Genomic DNA, 24178 nt, shown 5'->3' on the forward strand with positions numbered 1-24178 from the left:
AAGGGTAGGGCTGCCGCTCTCAAGGTGCGGGACTCTAACCCGGAAGCTTACAAGAAATCCTGCTATGCCCTGCAACGAACCATCAAACAGGCATAGCGTCAATACATGGCTAAGATTGAATCATTCTACACCGGCTCGGACGTTCGTCTTATGTGGCAGGGCTTGCAAACTATTACAGACTACAAAGGGAAGCACAGCCGTGAGCTGCCCAGTGACACGAGCCTACCAGACGAGCTAAATCACTTCAACGCTCGCTTCGAGGCAAGCAACACTGAGGCATGCATGAGAGGATCAGCTGTTCCAGACGACTGTAGCTGAAAAATTAGAAAAATTAATGTAATATCATGTGAGATGGAAATGGACAAACTAAAGGGTGTGCAATGTGTAGGCCCACTCAGTAGACATTCTGAACCTTGTTTGAAGTCCCTAGGTCACATGACCAAGGAGCTTTTGAAATTATACATTTTGAAAAATTCATGTAAAATCTTGTGAGATGAAAATGTACAAACTAAAGGGTGTGCAATATAGAAGGGTAATCAGTTGACATTCGGAACCTTGTTTGAAGTCCCTAGGTCACTTGACCAAGGAGCTATTGAAATGTTACATTTTGAAAAAATAATGTAAAATCTTGTGAAATGAAAATGGACAAACTAAAGGGTGTGCGACATAGAAGGGTTAAACATGGTCTTAACTTGCAATGCTCAACCCTCCTGCCAACCCCCACGTCACTCCGCCAACCACCAGGATGCCCGGCATCAGAACATTCCAGGCATTCCCGTGACTGGCCGATAGCAGGTTGATTGGCATGTCGGACCCCGCGAACACTAGGTATTGGTAAGTACAACACAACCACCTAATAGTATTACACACAGCTGTCTGTGCAGGTCGCTACAATACGTTCGATAAATCAACGTATGCACCACACAGAACGCACTGCAACTGGCTCTGCTACGCAATGCTGCAAGGCACACGCAGGGTTTCATTGGAAATTAATGTAATTCTGGTGTACCAAAATGCAATGACGCTGTCGGTGTGTTCAAAGCGTAAGAAGGGTGCTGCAGCGCCCCCTGAAAAATCAGGGAAAATATATACATGAATAATTTTTAAGTAGTTCGTAGTTAGTTCTAATTGTCATGAATTACTGTGGTTAGCCTACACAGGTGTTGTAAGATCTGTCATGTGTAAGCAATAAGCATAGGAAAGGGCCCCCGGGCTCATTGCAGAAAATAAACGTTGCCTTGCAAAATAGTAGGCAAGGCAACAATCTCTTAAGTGCTTCACCTCTTTTTGTTTTCGCTGTGGGCTTTAAATGGGGTCCTGGCTCACGCCTGGGAGGCGGCCCAGTTCCAGAACGAATGCGAACACTTTTCACCCAGTATAAACTCCTCACACACATAACCCGGGCCAGATAATCGAATCCCCTCACTGTGCCAGGTTTGTGAAAGGGGTGTTAACATCTGCAGCGATTCCCCAACACCTTATTGGTCACAGGTGGCATCGCTCAGAGTTATTCGGTAGTTATTGGTCACTCAACTCTTGCTTATCTATTTCAACATTCTGGTGAAGGGGCTAGCTGTAAATAGGCGACTCACACGAGCTATTCGGTTGTTCCGTGGCAGTGGTCGAATCGTTCTTCTGTAACAGTAGTTTATTCGGACCCAAACGGCTTGAGGGAATTCAACGAGCGTATTTTGTTTGTTGGCGGTTTTTTTTTGAGTGTTCGTAGTTATTCATTGAACGTGCCCTGCAAAGTACAAACTTTATCCGCAGACAACCGGTAGTTAACGTTAGATGGACGACGGTGAGCAAGTCGTATCATCCACAACCGAAGACGAAATGAGTAGATACAGTCAATACGGTAATCATTATGGCAACAACGAGGCCACAGCTACATTTGGCGATGATGATGATATTGTAGACTTAGTTGGCGGAGCACATGATGCTATTGAGAGACACAAGGCTTCGTACCCCGAGGATATAATCAAATTTACGAAGGACGAGGAAGCGCTACTGACCACCACCACAGAGCGTGCCACGGGACAACAGACACACGACGAGGTGATTCCAGATTCCACCCCATCAGAGGAAGAGTTGGCAGAAATAATTCCAGCACCAGTGATTCGCAATTGTTTGGATGCAGACGCTTTGCCAGAACTCATCAGACCATATCCCCCGGCAAAAGCAGCTCCAGAAGAAGCACGTCCACTACTAGAAGCAGCTCCAGAGAAGGAAGCGATTGCTGCTCCTCCAGCACCATCCCGTGAGTCGTCAATATTTTAAGTATCATCTGGTTTTTAAATATGTCTCTTGTTAAAGCGTCATTAAAATAGACGTTTCAGTACTTGCTTGCTAACTTAATTGGCAATAATGTTACAGTTGACTGGCTGGCTAACTCATGTTTGGTAACGTTAGCTAGCTTATGTGATTGTGGAATTAATGCGGCAACATTCATAAACCATTTATTTTTTAAAATATGAAATTGTTGCGCACGGTTCGAGACTGCATTGGTAGCTTGATATAGTCAGATACTCCACACAGGCAGGTAGTGGCAGGCTAGCTAACTAACCATTCCGATGTCTCCCCCCTAAAAAAAAGGATGGTTAACTAGATAGCTGGCTTTGTAAAGATGATGCAGACCACCTACTTGACACATCAGCAAGAAGCTAGTTAATATAGTGAACTGGAAGAATTGTACCACCTATTTCGACTATTTATTTAAACGGGTGCATCGGTGCTGATTATTACATACCATGTAATGCCATGGTATTTTTTTTAAATCCAAGAAACTAACTAATTGGCTCATACTACAATAATCCTGACAGTAATTTTCCGACCTGGTTTGTGGTTGCGCAAACCAAGCTAGCAAACTCTGTTCTGACTCAGTCAAGATGGCTTGGATTCGTCACAACAAAGGAATCTCATTTAAATTCGTCTACTCCCCTATTTTAGTTGTTTATCCCAAAATACCTTAAGTGAACGGTAGCTATCTACTGGAAGCAAGCCATTTTTTAATGATAGCTAACATTTTTCATCGTACGAGAAATTGAGTTTTCACCCCTCCAATCTCCCGATCTGTCAACCATTCACGCTTTTTGATAATGGGGTGTTTTTATCTCATTCGGGGGAAGTCAGACATTGTTCGGGGGCATTGTTATTGTGTAAATTGGTTAGCGAATTTAATAAAATATGTTCTCTTTCCTGTTAGAATAGCTAAACACTTTCCCAGACATACGAGGCCAGACGGGCAGGGCGGGGTTGGGAGACAATTACAAAGACCTGGTTGAGTGTCATTCCATTTAATCGCTTTAGGCCCGACTATTACCTAAGAACTAATATAAGCATACTTGTCATTTGGAAGGGCAGACATGCTTTATATTCTACTTCGGTTTTCTGCAATAATTTGGAATGCCTTCTTACTGCAGGATAAATGCTAAAAACGTAAAGGAAATGGTCCTACTGGCTCTGACGGGCCTTGTGGGTTTGCTCCCTCTGTTTTTGCTGTGATGTGTATTCTCGCTATCCTAGGAAGGGCTAGATGAGCATGCTTAAGCATGTATCAATACCATCACAGCTGGATTTAGCTGCTACTAGTGCACTGAATCACTTCTGACTTTGTGTTGATCTACTTTTTAAATTGGAATGTTAATAACACAGTGCTGTAATTGCTTCTTTAATGTTACACCTACAATACTGTACACCGCTCTAGTTAATAACTGCACAACTATAATGTCCTAGAATGACCCCTTCTCATATTTCATATTGACTTGTGACTAGAGTTAACATGGCGTTCATTGCAGTCTGTGCCATTCGCTTTCTTTGCCTCCTCTCAGACATATTACATTTCATGATGCAGCTCTTTCATGGGCAGGTGTTGGCCTACATTTTAGGTTCCACAAAAGTGTTCAAGCGAAGTCATTGACTACTAGCCTATGCAGAACAGGTGGACAGAATTCAAGCAACATGGATTTCATTATAGCTAATGTTAATTGTCTATGGTTCAATTTTAGATATACTTCAACTCAGGAACCTAGACTAGAGAAGTTACTGGTCTTTAAACTGGTCTAATCTGAATAATCATTACGGTAATAAAAGCAAAACAAAATATATTTGTAACGTGATATTTCCTGGCTTTTGATGGGTGGATGCTTGATCTTTTTTTTTTTTTGTATGATTGGACTATGGTATTCAGAACCATTGTACGTTGATGGCAACTTGTTTAAGAAAACATGCTTTGCTTCTGTCCTATTGAAATATTCCCTGACATCTTAATGTGGGGGGGGGGGGGGGGGGGGGGGGACTACTGTCTTCCACCTGATGGTGAAACTCGAGTCACACTGCATCTCCCTCATGCACAAATTCATGTTGGTCCCATGACCAGAGAAAGTGAAAAAATTATTTGATAGTAAAATAGATGCGACAAGCTACTAATAATAAAAACGCAGGGCTATCGATACACGTTGCTACTCATTCATTGCGGTGTGAGTGGAAAGTAGGGAGAAGCGCCTTTTGTAATAGTGTTGAATATAAACAGTGGCGGTGCTGAATAAAAACTTAGACATGAACGCCCTCCTAAAAACAGCATCTCTTTTCTGTATTCTTTGACAGTCTCACTCTGGTCAGGGTTTTAAAACTTTGCTGTGATAGTGGAAGCTGTAAGCACAACGATTTGAGCTATCCGATTGGCCAGCGCAGTAGGCACTTGATTAAGCCCCAAATATCAAATCAAAGTTTATTTGTCACGTGCGCCGAATACAACACCTTACAGTGAAATGCTTACTTACAGGCTCTAACCAATGGTGCGAAGGGAAAAAAAAGTGTGTAAGTAAAGAAATAAAACAGTAAAAAGACATTTGAAAAAAGATTAGCAAGGCTATATACAGACACCTGTTAGTCAGGCTTATTGAGGTAGTCTGTACATGTAGGTATCGTTAAAGTGACTATGCATATATGATGAACAGAGAGTAGCAGAAACGTAAAAAGAGGGGTTGGTGGGTGGTGGGACACAATGCAGATAGACCGGTTAGCCAATGTGCAGGAGCTCTGGTTGGTCTGGCCAATTTAGGTAATATGTACATGAATGTATAGTTAAAGTGACTATGCATATATGATAAACAGAGTAGCAGCAGCGTAAAAATATGGGTTGGGGAGGGGACACACAATGCAAATAGTCCGGGTAGCCATTTGATTACCTGTTCAGGAGTCTAATGGTTTGGGGTTAATAACTGTTGAGAAGCCTTTTAGTCCTAGACTTGGCACTCCGGTACCGCTTGCCATGCGGTAGTAGAGAGAACAGTCTATGACTGGGGTGGCTGGGATCTTTGACAATTTTTAGGGCCTTCCTCTGACACTGCCTGGTATAGAGGTCCTGGATGGCAGGCAGCTTTGCCCCAGTGATGTACTGGGCCGTACGCACTACCCTCTGTAGTGCCTTGCCGAGCAATTGCCGTACCAGGCAGTGATGTAACCAGTCAGGATGCTCTCGATGTTGCAGCTGTAGAACCTTTTGAGGATCTCAGGATCCATGCCAAATCTTTTTAGTTTCCTGAGGGGGAATAGGCTTTGTCGTGCCCTCTTCACGACTGTCTTGGTGTGTTTGTAGTTTGTTGTTGATGTGGACACCAAGGAATTTTAAGCTCTCAACCTGCTCCACTACAGCCCCGTCGATGAGAATGGGGGCGTGCTCGGTGCTCCTTTTCCTGAAGTCCACAATCATCTCCTTAGTCTTGGCTACGTTGAGGGATAGGTTGTTATTCTGGCCCCACCTGGCCAGGTCTCTGACCTCCTTCTTATAGGCTGTCTCGTCGTTGTCGGTTGTGTCGTCAGCAAACTTAATGATGGTTTTGGAGTCGTGCCTGGCCGTGCAGTCGTGGGTGAACAGGGAGTACAGGAGGGGACTGAGCATGCACCCCTGGGGAGCTCCAGTGTTGAGGATCAGCGTGGCAGATGTGTTGCTACCTACCCTCACCTCACCACCTGGGGAGGCCTGTCAGGAAGTCCAGGATCCAGTTGCAGAGGGAGGTGTTTAGTCCCAGGATCCTTAGCTTGGTGATGAGCTTTGAGGGTACTATGGTGTTGAACTCTTAGCCTTAGTCAATGAACAGCATTCTCACATAGGTGTTCCTTTTGTCCAGGTGGGAAAGGGCAGTGTGGAGTGCAATAGAGATTGTATCATCTGTGGATCTGTTTGGGTGGTATGCAAATTGGAGTGGGTCTAGGGTTTCTGGGATAATGGTGTTGATATGAGCCATTACGCAGCCTTTCAAAGCACTTCATGGCTACGAATGTGAGTGCTACGGGTCTGTAGTCATTTAGGCAGGTTGCCTTTGTGTTCTTGGGCACAGGGACTATGGTGGTCTGCTTGAAACATGTTGGTATTACAGACTCAACCAGGGACATGTTGAAAATGTCACTGAAGACACCTGCTAGTTGGTCAGCACATGCCCGGTGCACACGTCCTAGTAATTATTCTGGCCCTGCAGCCTTGTGTATGTTGACCTGTTTAAAGATCTTACTCATGTCTGCTACGGAGCGCGTGATCACAGTCGTCCGGAACAGCTGATGTTCTCATGCATGCCTCAGTGTTGCTTGCCTCGAAGCGAGCATAGAAGTGATTTAGCTCATCTGGTAGGCTCGTGTCACTGGGCAGCTCGCAGCTGTGCTTCCCTTTGTAGTCTGTAATAGTTTGCAAGCCCTGCCACATCCGACGAGCATTGGAGTCGGTGTAGTATGATTCAACCTTAGCCCTGTATTGACGCTTTGCCTGTTTGATGGTTCATCGCAGGGCATAGCAGGATTTCTTGTAAGCTTCCGGGTTAGTCCCGCACCTTGAGAGCGGCAGCTCTACCCTTTAACTCAGTGTGAATGTTGCCTGTAATCCATGGCTTCTGGTTGAGGTATGTACAGTCACTGTGGGGACGACGTCCTCGATGCACTTATTGATAAAGTCAGATGTGGTGTATTCCTCAATGTCATCGGAAGAATCCCAGAACATGTTCCAGTCTGTGATAGCAAAGCAGTCCTGTAGTTTAGCATCTGCTTCATCTGAACATTTTTTTACAGACCGAGTCACTGGTGCTTCCTGCTTTAATTTTTGCGTGTAAGCAGGAATCAGGAGGATAGAGTTGTGGTTGGATTTACCAAATGGAGGGTGAGGGAGAGCTTTGTAACGAGTCTCTGTGTGTGGAGTACAAGTGCTCTAGCATTTTTTTCCCCCTGGTTGTACATTTAACATGTTGATAGAGATTTGGTAGAACTGATTTAAGTTTCTCTGCATTAAAGTCTCCGGCCACTAGGAGCGCCACCTCTGGGTGAGTGGTTCCCTGTTTGCTTATTTCCGTATACAGCTGTCTTAGTGCCACCATCTCTGTCTGTGGTGGTAAATAAACAGTCACAAAGTATAGCTGAGAACTCTCTAGGCAAGTAGTGTGGCCTGCAGTTTATCACAATATACTCTTCAGGCAAACAAAATCTAGATACTTCTTTAGATTTCGTGTACCAGTTGTTGACGACTTTGGATCACTACTGGCTGTAAGCGAACTAGTGATTCGCATTTGGAGCAATACTGGCTGTATCCAAGGCTCAGCCAATCGTTCACATAACAGAAGCAGCACACGACTGAAGAGAGAAGAGACAGATAATTTACTAGTTACGACGTCAGCGCACGCTCTGGGAAGACGGCGGGAGAGTGGAGAGGCAGTTTGCGCTTCCCCTGAACGATAACGAAGAGGTAGGTGAGAAGCCTGACCACGGAGACGGGTGTGAGAAGGTGATGAAGTGTACTTCATGAGCTGTAACTGAAAAACAACTGGCTTTTGGAAAGTTTGAGATGAGGGTGGTGGAACAAGTATTCTTAAGGATCTTGCTGGCTGGCTCGAATTCTCCGTTAGCTAGCCAGAGAAATGTTGAGTCACATTAGCCAACTTATCTGATCAAATAATTTTGTTTACGGTGTGAAAAACAGATGTGCTAACATTAGTAACCTAACCAATTCGCTATTGTATTAACTGGTAATGTTAGATGACTATTTGCCGTTCCTCAAGTTATAACACGTCAGTTGCTTATTGGACCCTGGCAATCTGTGTGTGTAATGTTAACTCTAAGGAACTAACTACTATCTGTGAGCTAATGTTTTCCCTCTACAGTGTGTGGTTCATTTTCAGAATGAGAGAACTAGGTGAAAATAAGGCGTTGCTTGTTAAACAGTTAGGTGTTGCTGGGCCTGGCTTAAGCTGGATGCCACTATAGAGGTGAAAGGAACACCACACACTTTCCCTCTTTCTCACTTTTTCAATTCAGTTGATAAAAAGGGTTATGCTAGGTATTCTCTGCCTGAAAGAGATCAATTATGCCAACAAAGGGTATCATGCTATGCTGGTACATTGTATAACAGATGTCCACAGGCAGAAAGTGTATAATGTGCAGTGTAGCCCAAAGATATTGCTTTTGTTGTGTTGAACTTGACAGTAACACGTGAGTGAGGGGGGGGATTATTACATTTTTAGTCAGTGAATGTTAATTTTGCACATGTAGCCTTGTGCACATGTAGCCTTGTGCATAGTGGCCACGATAATAGGGTAAAAAATAGAATGCCTGTTTGTTTCATTCTATTTCTACAAAAGGGTCAATGCAGATAGGCTGGGTAGTGTAGTATTCCAGTATAGAGCTACTGTAGTGTTTTTCTACTGTAGAAATTGTTCAGGCTCCTGTTGGTTCAAGACTTGGTCCATCGGTACCGCTTGCCGTGCGGTAGCAGAGAGCAGTCTGACTTGGGGGGGCTGGAGTCAATTGACAGGTTTTGGGGCTTTCCTCAAATTGAAGAGGGCAGTCTAAGCGTAGACTAAGGGTTCTGTAGGGAGGAATGGTGTAAGATCATTCCCAATGTGTTCTCCAACTCATGAAGCATTTTAGAAAAAGGCTGCGATTGTCCCTGGAAGGTGAGGTATTGACAACAGGGTTGTGAATAATTTTACCCCTAATTTTTATTTTTTTATTTTATTTTTTAGGAAAAAAATGATTTGTTAAACACAACCTCTTTCTTTGTGTTAGTATACCAATATACTTTCCATTTTTAGCATACAATATAGCTCCGTATTTGAATTATTTATTGTAGTCATTTTTGTTCATCTTTGTCAAAGGTATCAATAGTTTCGGACCCCACTATGTGGTGTAGATCTTCCCCACACTATCTCCAGAGGTCGTGTGGCAGATCTCTTCAAGATATTTTGAATCTAGATCCATCTGTTTACACTACAGAAGTATCTCTCCTGGACATAGTTTGTTGTCAAAGTAGTGTAGAGGCCCCATGTTAGGGTCTGTTTCACACTGGTGTTAATTGTTTTCTGTTTTCTCAGCTGCTGGCATTGTCCACTTCACACTGTGCTACTGTCTCTTTTTCAGATGACAATTTTCTTCCTGCTGCGCTTCAACCTCTGATGCAATTCCCAAAAGGCAAGTTCTTTTTCCTGGCTGCCTTTCCTCCTGCATCTTCTCTTTTTAATTTCATGCCTTTTTATACCTTAATTACATTTTGACTGATATGCATGCAAAGTTTGTTAAAGGCCCAAATGCAGCTGTTTTTTTTAATAGTAATGTCACATTTCTTGGTAGCAGTTATGTACCTTACAGTAATAGTTTCCAATTGTAAAAAAATAAACCAATTGCCTTTTAGCTACAGTTACCACCTGGGGATGTCACCAGGCAAGCTGAAATTCCACCCATGATTAGAAGGTCCTGAGTTGCTGGTTGAAAATACAATTTTACAATCAGGAAATAACACTGATGAAATTTGTTCAAACTTTTAGTGTTGATTTTTATCAGCTATTGTACAATATGATATAAAACACAGGGTAACTGCACTTGGCCTTTAATAATATTTTACATTGTATTTGCATTTAAGTAATTTAAAAGAAAGACTAACATTGTTTGTATGATCCTATAATGTGAATCCCTGTGATAAGTCCACTTACAGTAGAGAAGATAGACACTAACTTTAAACGTTTAGGTGATGATTCCCCTCATTGATTGTTCCTATGTTAAAAACAAAATCTCCCATAACTGGTTTTGTATCTTTTGGCATGCCAGTTTATAACTCTGAGATCACTGATGGGAAACAACACCTCAACTCTGCAGACTGCTGGCAGGGCATGCCAGGCATGGCTTGCTAGCGCTGAAGGAATGGAGTGTGTCTTGATGTATTGCATTTTCCCTCTTTACTCAAGAACTTGGGCAGAAGGGTGATTCCCCTGCTCCCATCTCCCCTCTCTCTCGCCTTCACTCTCCTGACTCTCTGGAAGACCTCTCTTTGTCAGAGAGTCCAAATCCAACATCTGCTCCATTGGGCTTCTCTTCTTGGCCTTCTACTGAGCCCCCCAAAATACTGACCAAGGATATGCCTTGGAATGAAGAGGGTAACACCAGATTAGGATTTAGTAAGAGTGATGAGGATATTGTGACAGGGTTAGAAACTGCTACCTACATTCAAAGTAAACATAAAAAAAATTGCCCCGAGAGCGATGTAGGGTCCAAGTCTCTGTGTGGAGACAGTGGCGTGGTCTCTCCTGAAGAGCAGCTTTGTAGCCCAGTCAGGTCTACTACTCCTTCCCAGTCCCCCAATAATCCCCTGATGACTCCTGACTCTGACATTGCACCTGCCTCCTCTAACCCAACAGAGCACTGGGATTCTCCACTCTTAGCTTCTCAAGACAACCCCAGGGCCTCCATGGATACGTTTCCCAAAGACTCAGCATCCAGAGGCTCCTCTGGGTATGAGCCAGATATGCTTGGCCAATCAGATGATGACTTAATGTTTGAGGTGAAGAAGAATCCTTTCCAGGGCTTCTCCCCTGTAGCAGATGCTGGGTTCTCCCATCTTGGGGATATGACCTCTGACAGCCAGGCAGCTAAAATGTCTGAGAGTCCCACCCCAGACCTGGTCCAGTATGGCCGGGCTGAAGACTCACAAGATGGCAGCCCTCCATCATATTACGATGAAACAAAAACATATGAGTCTGTCAAGATGGCTGCGGACTCTCTCATGGAGCCACTCAATCAGTTCTCAACCACCCCAAAAGAGAGCGAGGACTCTACACTTACATCTCTTCCAGATATCTTAAAGCCCTTCCCTCTGAACCCTGACAAAGTGGACTCAGGCTCTTCTGAAGGAAGCACTGAGCCGAGCCCTGCTCCTATCCGGAAGATAGTTGAGTCACCCACTGTCCCTGTCCCTCTGTCAGCCACAAATCCCTTTGCTTTCGATTCCAAAGCTTTACTGCTGAAGGAGCTGACTGAGGAGACTGAAGCAAGACTAGCTGTGAAGACTGAAGATGAAGGCTTTAGTGCCTTTGACCTCGTAAAGGAGGCGGAGCCTACACCCCATAGCAAAGCACCTGTCCAGATAGAACAAAAAGATTGGATGTTGTCCAGTCAAGATTCACCTCAAATTGTGAACAAATTAGAGCCTCTTAATTTCCAGACAAAGACCCCTGAAGATTCTGATTCTGAGAGTCCGTCAGCAGACTCCCTGTCCCCTGTTCTGGAGGCAATGGCCAAGAATCCTGCAAGTTTCCAGGTGGAGTCTGAGAAGAATGACATGAAAGTGGAAGAGGCAGAGGCAGCAGAGGATATGTCTGAGCCGGAAGTGTCCTCTGAAGAGTTTGAGTTCATCGAGAGGCCCCTCAGGGGTGTAATCGATGAGTTTCTAGAAGCATTAGATAGCTCCAAGTTTGCTAAGGCAACAGAGTTTAGCATGGATGAAGATGACATGCGCTTTGGGCTGATGGATGTGGAGTCTGCAAATATAGTCCCAGAAGTTCAGGAAGAATCTCCTAGTCAGCGCTCTTACCTCCTAGTCACCCAGAAGGTCAAGTCAGACCTGGAGAAGGATGATACCAAAGGTCCCGCCTCAAAGGCCCCTCTCATCCACTCGCCTGTTCGCAAACCGGAGTTGCTCTCTAAGGACACAGAGGGCCCCGGAATGGATCAGATGCCCAACCTGAGTGCTGAAGCAGGTAATTTCCACATGGACGTTAACCACCAGTTATTTTTTTATTTTTTTTATTGGTGCATCATTTTACTCGGTTGTCATTTCCCTTTTTTCCCCCCATAAGTTTTCACCTTTTCATCACCTTTCACCTCTGCGTTGTCCCTTTTTTAGCATTTAAAAATAAATAAATTATCATTTACAATTGGGTGCATGTGTTGGCATGATTTTGTTTTCGTGATCTTGGTTTTCATGTTTTCTTTCATATTTGTTGTGTTTTTGAATCCATCCTCTTGATCTAGTAAGTAATGCATTTCTCGTGTGCAATGGGGGGGGGTGTGTTACAAAGAGATTGTTAAAATTACATTGACACCACACAATCCATTTTACAGGAAGTGACCTAGCAGTGTATACCTCATACCTCATTAAGATATACAGTGCCTTCAAAGTATTCACACGCCTTGACTTTTTCCACATTTTGTTACAGCCTGAATAAACAATTTATGAAATAGTTTTTTTTATCACTGACCTACACACAATGACCCATAATGTCAAAGTGGAATTATGCTTTTTAAAATGTATACTTATTAATAGAAAATTAGTCTGAAATATCTTGTGTTAGTAAGTATTCAACCTCTTTGTCAAGTCTAAAGTTCAGGACTATTATTTTGCTTAAATTTCGTGTTTAAGATTTTTTTTTTTTATGATTTCCTTCTATCTGTAGCCCATACATACAATTATCTGTAAGGCCCCTCTGCCGAGCAGGGAATTTCACACCGATTCAACCATAAAGACCAGGGAGGTTTTCACATACCTCGCAAAGAAGTTTACCTATTGGTAGATAGGTAAAAATAAAAAAGCAGACATTGAATGTCCCCTTGAGCATGGTGAAGTTATTAATTACACTTTGGATGGTGTCGCAATACACCCAGTCACTACAAAGATACAGGTATCCTTCTTAACTCCGGAGATGAACAAAAACACTCAGGGATTTCACCATGAGAACAGTGATGATGGATCAACAACCGTGTGTTTACTCCACAATACTAACCTAATTGACAGCGAAAAGAAGGAAGCCTGTGAAGAATATAAATATTAAAAAACATGCATCCTGTTTGCAACATGGTACTTAAGTAATGTTGCAAATAATGTGGCTCAACTATTCACTTTTTGTCGTGAATACAAAGTTATGTTTAGGGCAAATACAACTCATTACTGAGTACAACTCCATATTTTCAAGCATAGTGGAGGCTGCCTCATGTTATGGGTATGCTTGAAATCTTTAAGGACTGGAGTTTTTCAGGATAAAAAAGAGAATGAAGTTAATCAAAGTCTTAGAGTTAAACCTAGTTTTCCACCAGACACTTTCAGCAGGACAATAACCTAAAACACAAGGCCAAATCTACTCTGGAGTTGCTTACCAAGAAGACGGTGAATGTTGCCGAGTTAACGTTTTGACTTAAATCTACTTGAAATCTATTGCAAGACCTTAAAATGGTTCCCGCAATGATCAACAACCAATTTGACAGAGCTTGAAGAATTTAGAAAATAATAATGGACAAATGTTGCACAATCCAGGTGTGGAAAGCTCTTAGACTTACCCAGAAAGACACTCTGCTGTAATTTCTGCCAAAGGTGCTTCTATGAAGTATTGACACAGGGTTGTGTATGTAAATGAGATTTAGTTTTCAATACATCTGCTAAAATGTCTAAACATGTTTTCACTTTCTCATTATGGTATTGTGTGTAGATGGGTGAGGATCTATTTCATCCATTTTGAATTCCGGCTGTAATGCAACTAAATGTGGAGTAAGTCTTGGGGGTTTTGTGCTTACATTTCAGCCATCTAGTAATATTTAAATGCCTATCATTACATGCAGTATCTCTTATGAACACCCTTTTTTTCCATAATACTCCTGGTTAGAAAATGAGCTCATCTACAATTAAAATGTTTGAATGGTACCACAGGGCCTGGTAAAAACTGCCTCTCATGGGGACACTGTGGCAGTTAGCGGGCCTGACTGTCTTGCTTACACCCACAGTGATTTTAGTTTGCCCAGAGTTTTTCTCTATAGAATTAGATTCTCTGTAAACTGTGGATTGCTGATGCTGTGTGTTGGCCAATGAGAGGCTTTGAAGCCACCGGTCGGCCATATTGGCACTCCCCAGAAGAAACATTCCTCCATAGGAATTAATATAATTCTACAGTGTTTCAATTCAATGTCTCAAGGACAAAATTACATGTATTTAAGTGGGGACAGTAAATCAAATCGAATTTGTCACGTGCTAAATACAACAGGTGTAGAACTTGAGGGGGGGGGGGGGCATTTTATTAGATGTTCAAGAGTCATGTGGCTTGGGGGTAGAAGCTGTTTAGAAGCCTCTTGGAACCAGACTTGGTGCTCCGGTACTGCTTGCTGTGTGGTTGCAGAGAGAACAGTCTATGACTAGGGTGGCTGGAGTCTTTGACAATTGTTAGGGCCTTCCTCTGACACTGCCTGGTATAGAGGTCCTGGATAGCAGGAAGCTTGGCCCAGTGATGTACTGGGCCGTACGCTCTACCCTCTAGTGCCTTGCGGTCGGAGGCCGAGCAGTTGCCATACCAGGCAGTGATGCAACCAGTCAGCGTGCACCTGAATAACCTTTTGAGGATCTCGGGACCCATGCCAAACATTTAGATCTTTCAAAATTATACTTTAAGGAAAATGTTTTAATATACTATTAAAGTGTCTAATGGAGTGAATGTGGCAAAAACTGTGTGTGTGATATATAGCATATATATATATATATATATATATATATATATATATATATATATATATATATATATACATACATACATACATACATACATACATACATACATACATACATACATACATACATACATACATACATACATACATACATACATACATACATACATACATACATACATACATACATACATACATACATACATACATACATACAGTGCCATGCGAAAGTATTTGGGCCCCCTTGAACTTTGCGACCTTTTGCCACATTTCAGGCTTCAAACATAAAGATATAAAACTGCATTTTTTTGTGAAGAATCAACAACAAGTGGGACACAATCATGAAGTGGAACGACATTTATTGGATATTTCAAACTTTTTTAACAAATCAAAAACTGAAAAATTGGGCGTGCAAAATTATTCAGCCCCCTTAAGTTAATACTTTGTAGCGCCACCTTTTGCTGCGATTACAGCTGTAAGTCGCTTGGGGTATGTGTGTATCAGTTTTGCACATCGAGAGACTGAATTTTTTTCCCATTCCTCCTTGCAAAACAGCTCGAGCTCAGTGAGGTTGGATGGAGAGCATTTGTGAACAGCAGTTTTCAGTTCTTTCCACAGATTCTCGATTGGATTCAGGTCTGGACTTTGACTTGGCCATTCTAACACCTGGATATGTTCATTTTTGAACCATTCCATTGTAGATTTTGCTTTATGTTTTGGATCATTGTCTTGTTGGAAGACAAATCTCCGTCCCAGTCTCAGGTCTTTTGCAGACTCCATCAGGGTTTCTTCCAGAATGGTCCTGTATTTGGCTCCATCCATCTTCCCATCAATTTTAATTAATTTTATCTTCCCTGTCCCTGCTGAAGAAAAGCAGGCCCAAACCATGATGCTGCCACCACCATGTTTGACAGTGGGGATGGTGTGTTCAGGGTGATGAGCTGTGTTGCTTTTACGCCAAACATAAAGTCTTGCATTGTTGCCAAAAAGTTCAATTTTGGTTTCATCTGACCAGAGCACCTTCTTCCACATGTTTGGTGTGTCTCCCAGGTGGCTTGTGGCAAACTTTAAACAACACTTTTTATGGATATCTTTAAGAAATGGCTTTCTTCTTGCCACTCTTCCATAAAGGCCAGATTTGTGCAATATACGACTGATTGTTGTCCTATGGACAGAGTCTCCCACCTCAGCTGTTGATCTCTGCAGTTCATCCAGAGTGATCATGGGCCTCTTGGCTGCATCTCTGATCAGTCTTCTCTTTGTATGAGCTGAAAGTTTTTAGAGGGACGGCCAGGTCTTGGTAGATTTGCAGTGGTCTGATACTCCTTCCATTTCAATATTATCGCTTGCACAGTGCTCCTTGGGATGTTTAAAGCTTGGGAAATCTTTTTGTATCCAAATCCGGCTTTAAACTTCTTCACAACAGTATCTCGGACCTGCCTGGTGTGTTCCTTGTTCTTCATGATGCTCTCTGCGCTTTTAACGGACCTCTGAGACTATCACAGTGCAGGTGCATTTATACGGAGACTTGATTACACACAGGTGGATTGTATTTATCATCATTAGTCATTTAGGTCAACATTGGATCAGTCAGAGATCCTCACTGAACTTCTGGAGAGAGTTTGCTGCACTGAAAGTAAAGGGGCTGAATAATTTTGCATGCACAATTTTTCAGTTTTTGATTTGTTAAAAAAGTTTGAAATATCCAATAAATGTCATTCCACTTCATGATTGTGTCCCACTTGTTGTTGATTCTTCACAAAAAAATACAGTTTTATATCTTTGTTTGAAGCCTGAAATGTGGCAAAAGGTCGCAAAGTTCAAGGGGGCCAAATACTTTTGCAAGGTACTGTGTATATACTGCTCAAAAAAATAAAGGGAACACTAAATTAACATATCCTAGATCTGAATGAATGAAATATTTTTATTAAATACTTTTTTCTTTACATAGTTGAATGTGCTGGAGAAAAACAACAACAAAATCACACAAATTATCAATGGAAATCAAATTTATCAACCCATGGAGGTCTGGATTTGGAGTCACACTCAAAATTATTGGAAAACCACACTACAGGCTGATCGAACTTTGATGTAATGCCCTTAAAACAAGTCAAAATGAGGCTCAGTAGTGTGTGTGGCCTCCACGTGCCTGTATGACCTCCCTACAATGCCTGGGCATGCTCCTGATGAGGTGGCGGATGGTCTCCTGAGGGATCTCCTCCCAGACCTGGACTAAAGCATCCGCCAACTCCTGGACAGTCTGTGGTGCAACGTGGCATATGGTGGATGGAGCGAGACATGATGTCCCAGATGTGCTCAATTGTATTCAGGTCTGGGGAACGGGCGGGCCAGTCCATAGCATCAATGCCTTCCTCTTGCAGGTACTGCTGACACACTCCAGCCACATGAGGTCTAGCATTGTCTTGCATTAGGAGGAACCCAGTACCAACTGCACCAGAATGTGGTCTCACAAGGGGTCTGAGGATCTCATCTCGGTACCTAATGGGCCGTGCGGCTCCCCAAAGAAATGCCACCCCACACCATGACTGACCCACCGCCAAACCGGTCATGCTGGAGGATGTTGCAGGCAGCAGAACGTTCTCCACGGCGTCTCCAGACTGTCACGTCTGTCACGTGCTCAGTGTGAACCTGCTTTCATCTGTGAAGAGCACAGGGCGCCAGTGGCGAATTTGCAATCTTGGTGTTCTCTGGCAAATGCCAAACGTCCTGCACAGTGTTGGGCTGTAAGCACAACCCCCACCTGTGGACGTCGGGCCCTCATACCACCCTCATGGAGTCTGTTTCTGACCGTTTGAGCAGACACATGCACATTTGTGGCCTGCTGGGGGTCATTTTGCAAGCCTTTAGCAGTGCTCCTCCTGCTCCTCCTTGCACAAAGGCGGAGGTAGCGGTCCTGCTGCTGGGTTGTTGCCCTCCTACGGCCTCCTCCACGTCTCCTGATGTACTGGCCTGTCTCCTGGTAGCGCCTCCATGCTCTGGACACTACGCTGACAGACACAGCAAACCTTCTTGCCACAGCTCGCATTGATGTGCCATCCTGGATGAGCTGCACTACCTGAGCCGCTTGTGTGGGTTGTAGACTCCGTCTCATGCTACCACTAGAGTGAAAGCACCGCCAGCCAGCATTCAAAAGTGACCAAAACATCAGCCAGAAAGCATAGGAACTGAGAAGTAGTCTGTGGTCGCCACCTGCAGAACCACTCCTTTATTGGGGGTGTCTTGCTAATTGCCTATAATTTCCACCTGTTGTCTATTCCATTTGCACAACAGCATGTGAAATTTATTGTCAATCAGTGTTGCTTCCTAAGTGGACAGTTTGATTTCACAGAAGTGTGATTGACTTGGAGTTACATTGTGTTGTTTGTGTTCCCTTTATTTTTTTGAGCAGTGTATCAGAAAATCACATTGTAGGATTTTTAATGAATGTATTTGCAAATTATGGTGGAAAATAAGTATTTTGTCACCTACAAACAAGCAAAATTTCTGGCTCTCACAGACCTGTAACTTCTTCTTTAAGAGGCTCCTCTGTCCTCCACTCGTTACCTGTATTAATGGCACCTGTTTGAACTTGTTATCAGTATAAAAGACACCTGTCCACAACCTCAAACAGTCACACTCCAAACTCCACTATGGCCAAGACCAAAGAGCTGTCAAAGGACACCAGAAACAAAATTGTAGACCTGCACCAGGCTGGGGAACCTGAATCTGCAATAGGTAAGCAGCTTGGTTTGAAGAAATCAACTGTGGGAGCAATTATTAGGAAATGGAAGACATACCACTGATAATCTCCCTCGGTCTGGGGCTCCACGCAAGATCTCACCCCGTGGGGTCAAAATGATCACAAGAACGGTGAGCAAAAATCCCAGAACCACACGGGGGGACCTAGTGAATGACCTGCAGAGAGCTGGGACCAAAGTAACGAAGCCTACCATCGTTAACACACTACGCCGCCAGGGACTCAAATCCTGCAGTGCCAGACGTGTCCCCCTGCTTAAGCCAGTACATGTCCAGGCTCGTCTGAAGTTTGCTAGCGAGCATTTGGATGATCCAGAAGAAGATTGGGAGAATGTCATATGGTCAGATGAAACCAAAATATAACTTTTTGGTAAACTCAACTCGTCCTGTTTGGAGGACAAAGAATGTTGAGTTGCATCCAAAGAACACCATACCAACTGTGAATCATGGGGGTGGAAACATCATGCTTTAGGGCTGTTTTTCTGCAAAGGGAACAGGATGACTGATCCGTGTAAAGGAAAGAATGAATGGGGCCATGTATCGTGAGATTTTGAGTGAAAACCTCCTTCCATCAGCAAGGGCATTGAAGATGAAACGTGGCTGGGTCTTTCAGCATGACAATGATCCCAAACACACCGCCCGGGCAACGAAGGAGTGGCTTCGTAAGAAGCATTTCAAGGTCCTGGAGTGGCCTAGCCAGTCTCCAGATCTCAACCCCATAGAAAATCTTTGGAGGGAGTTGAAAGTCCGTGTTGCCGAGCAACAGCCCCAAAACATCACTGCTCTAGAGGAGATCTGCATGGAGGAATGGGCCAAAATACCAGCAACGGTGTGTGAAGACTTACAGAAAATGTTTGACCTCTGTCATTGCCAACAAAGGGTATATAACAAAGTATTAAGAAACTTTTGTTATTGACCAAATACTTATTTTCCACCATAATTTGCAAATAAATTCATAAAAAATCCTACAATGTGATTTTCTGGATTTTTTTTCTCTCATTTTGTCTGTCATAGTTGAAGTGTACCTATGATGAAAATTGCAGGCCTCATCTTTTTAAGTGGGAGAACTTGCACAATTGGTGGCTGACTAAATACTTTTTTGCCCCTGTATGTATGTAAGTAATAGTCTCACACACATCTTCCCCTCCCTGGGTCCATTTTGTTTTTGTTAAACAATAATAATAATCCTAGCACCACACAGCTGACTCAATTAACCAGCTCATCAAGCTTTTGATGATTTGAATCTCCTGTGTAGTGCTAGGGCAAAACAAAAACATGCACCCAGGAAGTTTGGGAAACCCTGATCGTGTGTCGTTGATATCACCGAACTCTGTCTGCAGTCTGGTTTTAGCCCTGGTTGAAAATAACAACCAGATATATGAAACTATACACCACCTTGTAGGCCCCATTTTGCCTTTTGAGCTCCCATGTCCAGATAAACCTTACCCAGCTCAGTGAAAAGGGCAGTGTTGTAGAAAAAAATGCCATATGTTTGGAAGGCTTACTGCTCTGGGGCAGTGGCCTTCTGATTTAGTGTTTTTTATTTTTGCATGACTGCTGTTAGGTTAAAGGCTATGCTTTCATCTTAAGTCGTTTTACAATGAATGGCTTAGTTTTACCTTGCTGGTTATTCACACCAGTGCAGATTTATTTATCTGATTGGGACATTGCTTTGAGCAAGGCTGGCGGATGCCCAGACTGTGTGAGGAATCGCCCAATAAAAAGGCTCTGCCTGCATTGCGACACCAGCCGACGAAGAATAGAGCTTGTCATCAAGTGTTCCCTTATTTGTTCGACTCGAAATGAAATACTATCAAACATCACCCCTGACCTATCTCATTCGCAAAACCCCCTTAGTGAGATTGCAGGTTGTTTTGAATCCACAGAACTGTAGTAACCGACCACTGTATAATGAATTAGTCACCCATAATCTTCAGTAGGACTACAACCATATGCTACAAAATGTACCTTGCACGGAACCTCCCATTTATCTAAATGACTCCAGCTGTAGTTCTGAGTGAATATACTTTTGTCAACTCTCTAAATAACTTGCTGAAAATACTAACGCAATATAAATTGACATAAGAATGAGGAAACCTAGGCAGACTACAGTGAAATTAGTGAGGTGCCCTCTAGTGGACTAATACAACAATCACCATTTTCTTATGTGATTTAAGACTGACTACTGATGTGTGTTGGTTTGGTGATGACCAAATCATAATTGTTTGGCTGATTTCGATATGGCACACCGTTTGTGAAGATGGACTTTTACTCTGATCAACAGAATAATATTACATTCATAATTTAAGCGCAGTAATGGTCCGATTGGATGTCTGATGCTTTCCAGAGCATGAGGTTAGATTTTAGGTTTTTGTTACTTACCAACGTTGAGGCAATTCAGAGGGCATTTAACATTTAAGTCACAGTACACACTAGTGTCATTTTAAAGGTAGTGGGATAGCCTGTACTTGTAGTCCCTACAGAGACCTTTGGGTGGAGTCACCTACTTGCTGCTTTGTCATCCATGTGGGGATGAGAGGGAGGGGAAAAGCACGTACATTTGCGCAAGGGGAGGGAGAGTATCAGACGGAGGTAGGGGGAGTGAGTTAGATGGGGAAGTTGCTGCGTCAGTGCGTTAGGCGTTCTAGGTGCCAGCAGACAGTCAGCTGACCTCAGTCCTACAGCCTGAGAGGAAGAGAAAAGTGGGAGGGAGGTAGAGAGAGCAGTAGTGCTGCAGTCATCTCACAGGAGGAAGGTTTGGTTGTCCCCCATCTTCCACCTCGGTCCCCGCACCCCACCCGCCTCCAGCCCAACACACCGCATGCTGTCTGGAATGCCCTGCTGATACCTTCACAGCGGCTCTATCATGGAAAACGGGAAAACAGAAAATGGAGACACCCAGCCTCCACCACAGTGGAAAGACAAGGGTATCCCTCTTTTATTTTACTGTTGCGGTAACCTTTCCTGAATACTATTATATATATATTTTTTTGTAGTTATTGCTGGGTTCTCTAGATGTATGTGAAATTAAAAGTAGTCCATTTGTTTTTAGAGGGTGGTTATTAAACCATGCACAGGTATTGTGGACATTTTGTAGTATGTAATTGGTAATCACTTTGGTAGTTGAGTGGGTTGTTTTTATATTGCTTGTCCCATCCAGCCATGCATGCCATTTGCTCTGAATGTGTAGCCATCTGTAAATAAATAAGATTGTTGGTAACCAGTGGAACTGTTATTGCCACACACAAAAATCTAAAAGTTTCTCTGGATTTCTAATGTGTAATACACTATCCTAGCAGAACCTTTTGGTAAGGGTAGCACTGACAGGAAGTCTGTCCAAAGGTGCATGGTGGGAGGAGGGGTGTTGGGCTGAAGTGACAAGTGTAATAGATGTCTAATGATTCCATGCTGCCTGGAGTTGACTCACGACTGCCTGGTCCGGTGCACCAGGGGTCTCTAACCCCTTTGACAAATGCTGCTGAATACAGGACCAGCCTTCAGCCCCACAGTCTGCTGACTAGGCTTTATAAAGGTGTTGAAGTCCATTGTTCAGCATGTGCAACAAACAAAAAGGTGTGTGCATAGTGGTTAAGAGCATTGGGCAAGTAACCGACAGGTCGCTGGTTTGTATCCCTGAGTTGACTAGGTGAAAAATCTCTGTGCCCTTTACTAAGGCACTTAACCCTAATTGCTCCTATAAGTCGCTCTGGATAAGCATGTCTGCGAAATTACAAATGTGTGTATTCACACTTAGCCTATATGGCAAGCACCAGAGGAGCCATGTGGCTTATGACAGAAGAGGTCTTCTGGTGTTTCCCAGGCCCAGTTGTAGCCATCTGCTTTCAGCTCAGAGGTGAGGCTCAGGCAACCAATGGCACTGTGCTCACGTCCTGCTGATTTTTGTTGTGTGCTACTGTGTTGCATCATTCTGGAATGCAGCATGGCAATTGGCACACATTGCAACAGAAAGGGCATTGTGCTCAAAGGGACCCTGTCAACTGTATTTGACTAAATGGTATGTCATCCATTTTAGCAACTACCATCTGGCTGAGTGCTCAGTTGAGCATGACCCGCACTTGGATAGGGTATGGGTGTAGTAGACTACCAGCCTGAGTCACTCCAGTGACTAAGCAGTATTGGGGCTGAGAGACTGTCTACATTAGTCTGTAACATTATGTATTAAAAAAGTACAGGATTAAAGCATGAGGGGCAGATGGCAGTGACAACACTAAAGGGGCCAAAGAAATTGTATAGCTGGGCATAAAGTAGGCTGTTTTCTGGTGTGCCCCATAATTAGTTTTAACGGGTAAGCAGATTATTTTAACTGGACATGATATGGGTGCGTGAATTTCCATCTGACATGTGTTCTGATGTAAGAGTTTGTAGAGGACTCTTTCTGGCTATCGCATTAAGGCTATGAACTCACTACCAGACAATTGTATTGGTTAAATATTGACCAACAGCTTCACATGGCTGTATGAAAGGCTTACAAAACATTGTAAATTGCCTGCGGTTGTCAGTTTTACATTTGTTGGAATTGGTATTTATAAAAATGTCTTTGTAATAAACTCCTGATTTTAGATTTGACCAGTTGTCGGTCATAATGATGCACTGTTATATTGATAAAGCTGGTCAACATTTGCAGTTATGACTAACATTTTCCCCACCCCTACTCCCCCATTTCCAATATTTTCATTCAGTAGTTTTGAAACCAAATGACTTACTACAAAGCTCTACCAGTGTTCCCACGAATAGTAGAAAAGCATATTTGCATTGGGCACGTATTGAAACTTCAACATAATTAGAAAGAGCTGAGGCGCTGCAGAGCTGCGCATAATGAGTGGATCTCAAATGTACCTAGCAGGAAGTGAACACCCTTTCGCGCAGCTGAGCTAGTTAAGTGCTGGATGCTAGGAGGCTCAAGATGGATGCCGAACGGGGTAAGTGCTGTCATTCTCGTGTGTACGATGCTGTCTTTACATATCACATTTATATTCGATTGTATCGCCGTTGAATTGACCAATTTGCCTTACCGACGCTACGGTGTGAGGCGAATGGGTAGGAATTGAGCTGTGCATGGCGCTTTGCAGAGGCCCAGCTAGGTCAAACTGGACATTTTATCGTGATGGGGGCTACGCTAAGAACTACATGGCGTCAGACTCATGTACGATTCAGTCATTTTCCTGTTTATCCATCTCCCCCCGTGGATATTAAAGTAGTGTTTACATGGAGATGTATACGGAAGGACATTATTAAATCATGGCATGTTATTAGCTAGCTATATGATGAGATTAGCGCAGTTGATATGCCTGGGCTATTTTTAGTTCCCCCAAATGCTAGTTCATGCTTACCATATGTACCGTAGATAGACAAAGGACTATCTATCCCCCCCCCCCCCCCCCCCCCCCCCTTCACGGTTGCACGTTAGCTATTATTGCTAGAAACATTCTAAACAAAGGGTCCTGGTGACGCAAATGCTTGAGCTAGCTACTAGTAACTGGCCAATGTTAGCGATCTAGCTATATTTAAACGAGCTGTAGCCGAGCTATCCAGTTAAGCTAGCAGCTAACATTGGCGTTTGGGAGAAATTAAAAGCTTAGCGTCACCGCCTAAAAAGACCCCACGAGCGTGGTCCATAAAGGGTCTGACATTATTCCTCACGAGAAGCATTCTTGTGATTTGACAGTGA

General features: G+C 43.3%; 1 protein-coding gene across 6 annotated transcripts in view; it reads left to right on the plus strand.

Moving 5' to 3' along the window:
• The first annotated feature begins 1513 nt into the window (after positions 1–1513).
• Positions 1514–24178, plus strand: part of LOC110502570 (reticulon-4) — a 34511-nt gene continuing 11846 nt past the window's right edge. The window contains exons 1-3 of one of the 6 annotated variants that reach the window (XM_021580706.2): positions 1514–2260; positions 9397–9447; positions 10218–12005. In XM_021580706.2, the coding sequence (XP_021436381.2) occupies positions 1792–2260; positions 9397–9447; positions 10218–12005 (2308 nt within the window). In that variant the 5' untranslated portion in view covers positions 1514–1791. Of the gene's footprint in view, positions 2261–9396; positions 9448–10217; positions 12006–21181; positions 21417–23272; positions 23430–24178 lie in introns of those variants that run through there. The other 5 variants (XM_021580707.2, XM_021580708.2, XM_021580709.2 and 2 more) reach the window with 5 other exon arrangements.

The sequence above is a fragment of the Oncorhynchus mykiss genome, chromosome 23, assembly GCF_013265735.2.
Source record: "Oncorhynchus mykiss isolate Arlee chromosome 23, USDA_OmykA_1.1, whole genome shotgun sequence".
Classification (NCBI taxonomy): Eukaryota; Metazoa; Chordata; class Actinopteri; order Salmoniformes; family Salmonidae; genus Oncorhynchus; species Oncorhynchus mykiss.